Here is a 1,624-nt window from a genome sequence, read left to right as displayed (position 1 = left end):
TTGAGTTCGTGTAGCATATGCAGCTACTAACTTGAGAAAATAAGGGACATTATACTTCAGAGAGCAGTACCCTTTGAAGATCACCCTGCTGCCTCAAGGAAGAGAGAAATAGGGCTTCAGGTGGAGGCAAAACAGATCAGATGGCTTGATAATTTCTTCATTGATATTCTACCAGGCAATAGTATGTAAATGAAGGGATATGTTTTCAAATTTGCAGTAATGTACGAGGATTGTGCTCCATTTGATCAAATGTGCTGGATTCAAAACAGTCCTAAGCTCAGCAAATGTTATCTTCAGAGTGCTTCTTCTGTGCGCAGAAATGACACTTGTACACTTCCATCAATAGTCCAATCACACGCCTAATTGCGGTGTGTTTACATTCAAGGTGATGGCCCTGTAGCCAGTGCGAGAGAGACGCCTAGGCGACTATCAAGAGAACAGCTTTATGTACTGATATCAGCAGCTTCTGTGAACTTAGGTTCCATGTTGTGCTATTCTATCCTTGGACCCTTTTTCCCCAAGGAGGTAAGACATTTTTATATCCTTGTGAGCTCTAATTTTTAAAAAAGACTTTTGAATTATTTCATTTTACAGTATGTAAAATGTAAAAATCTGCATATAGTACAGATAATGTATAGAACTTCAGCCAACAGAGTACTTCTTGTAGAATGCTTGATACCAGGAAAAAATATCCAGTCAGAAGGAACATCCTCTTGGGAGGGAATTCACCAAAATATAATTGATCTTCTGAGGATTACTTTGCTTATCATACAGTTTGATTAATCTTTATTTGGTTTCTGCAACTGAAAAAAGGGAGTTCACTGAATCACTGAGATTTAAATGTTATTGCAAAAGTCTATGTTAAGACAGTAACTCTCTGCAGGAGTTTTTGGTTTATTAATATTTTGGAAGTTGTGATTTACTGAAACCCCTTTATGACTTGAATTTTTTTTTCACAAATGTAACACAGGATTAATGTCTTCAATATATAAAGAGTTTCTGACTTGAATTTTGTATGGACTGTAGCGGCATGTTTACACAAAGGAGGAATTCTGATTAATAGTGCCTAGTTCCCTCTAATCATACATAGTCTTTTATATAGTGTTAGGATCTTCAGCTAATGGCACAGACTCAAAGAGAATAACCCCTAGTGAGACCAGTTGGATTCTGGGTGTGAATGGCATATAATATGACATGAATGGGACTGGCTTGGGTGAATGTAAATAATATGCCCATGTGTTTTATTTTGTATTCTTTGCCAAATACTTGGCTCATAATGCACTAGCAGCTTCTCAGTCCTCTAACTGCTTTGATAACATGTAGTCTTTCATTCTGTGTGCTACAAAAGAGGATAAAGTGGCTTCTCTACTAAAGGAGCAATACTGCTCTGTACTCACAGAGTACTCCCTAGTTTTCAGTGCACATTTCCACTCATCTTTCTATTTGGTTCCTGCAACTACCCCATAAAGTAGGTAGAATAGTGCGAATCTCATCATGTTGCAAATGAAGAAACAGTTTCAGAAGTTGTGACTTCCCCAATTCAGTTCTATTAACTAGAGGTTCAGTGAGTTGCAACTCTAGAGTGTGCTAGGCATTGGCTGTGTTAGGGCAGAAAAAAAAAAAA

General features: G+C 37.6%; 1 protein-coding gene across 1 annotated transcript in view; it reads left to right on the top strand.

Moving 5' to 3' along the window:
* SLC18B1 (solute carrier family 18, subfamily B, member 1) overlaps positions 1 to 1,624 on the top strand; it is a 47,869-nt gene that overhangs the window by 14,287 nt on the left and 31,958 nt on the right. The window contains exon 2 of the mRNA XM_012665173.1: positions 386 to 525. Coding sequence (XP_012520627.1) covers positions 386 to 525 — 140 coding nt within the window. The remainder of the gene's footprint in view (positions 1 to 385; positions 526 to 1,624) is intronic.

This window comes from Propithecus coquereli, unplaced genomic scaffold (genome assembly GCF_000956105.1).
Source record: "Propithecus coquereli isolate 6110/MARCELLA unplaced genomic scaffold, Pcoq_1.0 Scaffold98, whole genome shotgun sequence".
Taxonomy (NCBI): domain Eukaryota; kingdom Metazoa; phylum Chordata; class Mammalia; order Primates; family Indriidae; genus Propithecus; species Propithecus coquereli.
This window is presented reverse-complemented; position numbering and strand designations above follow the sequence as displayed.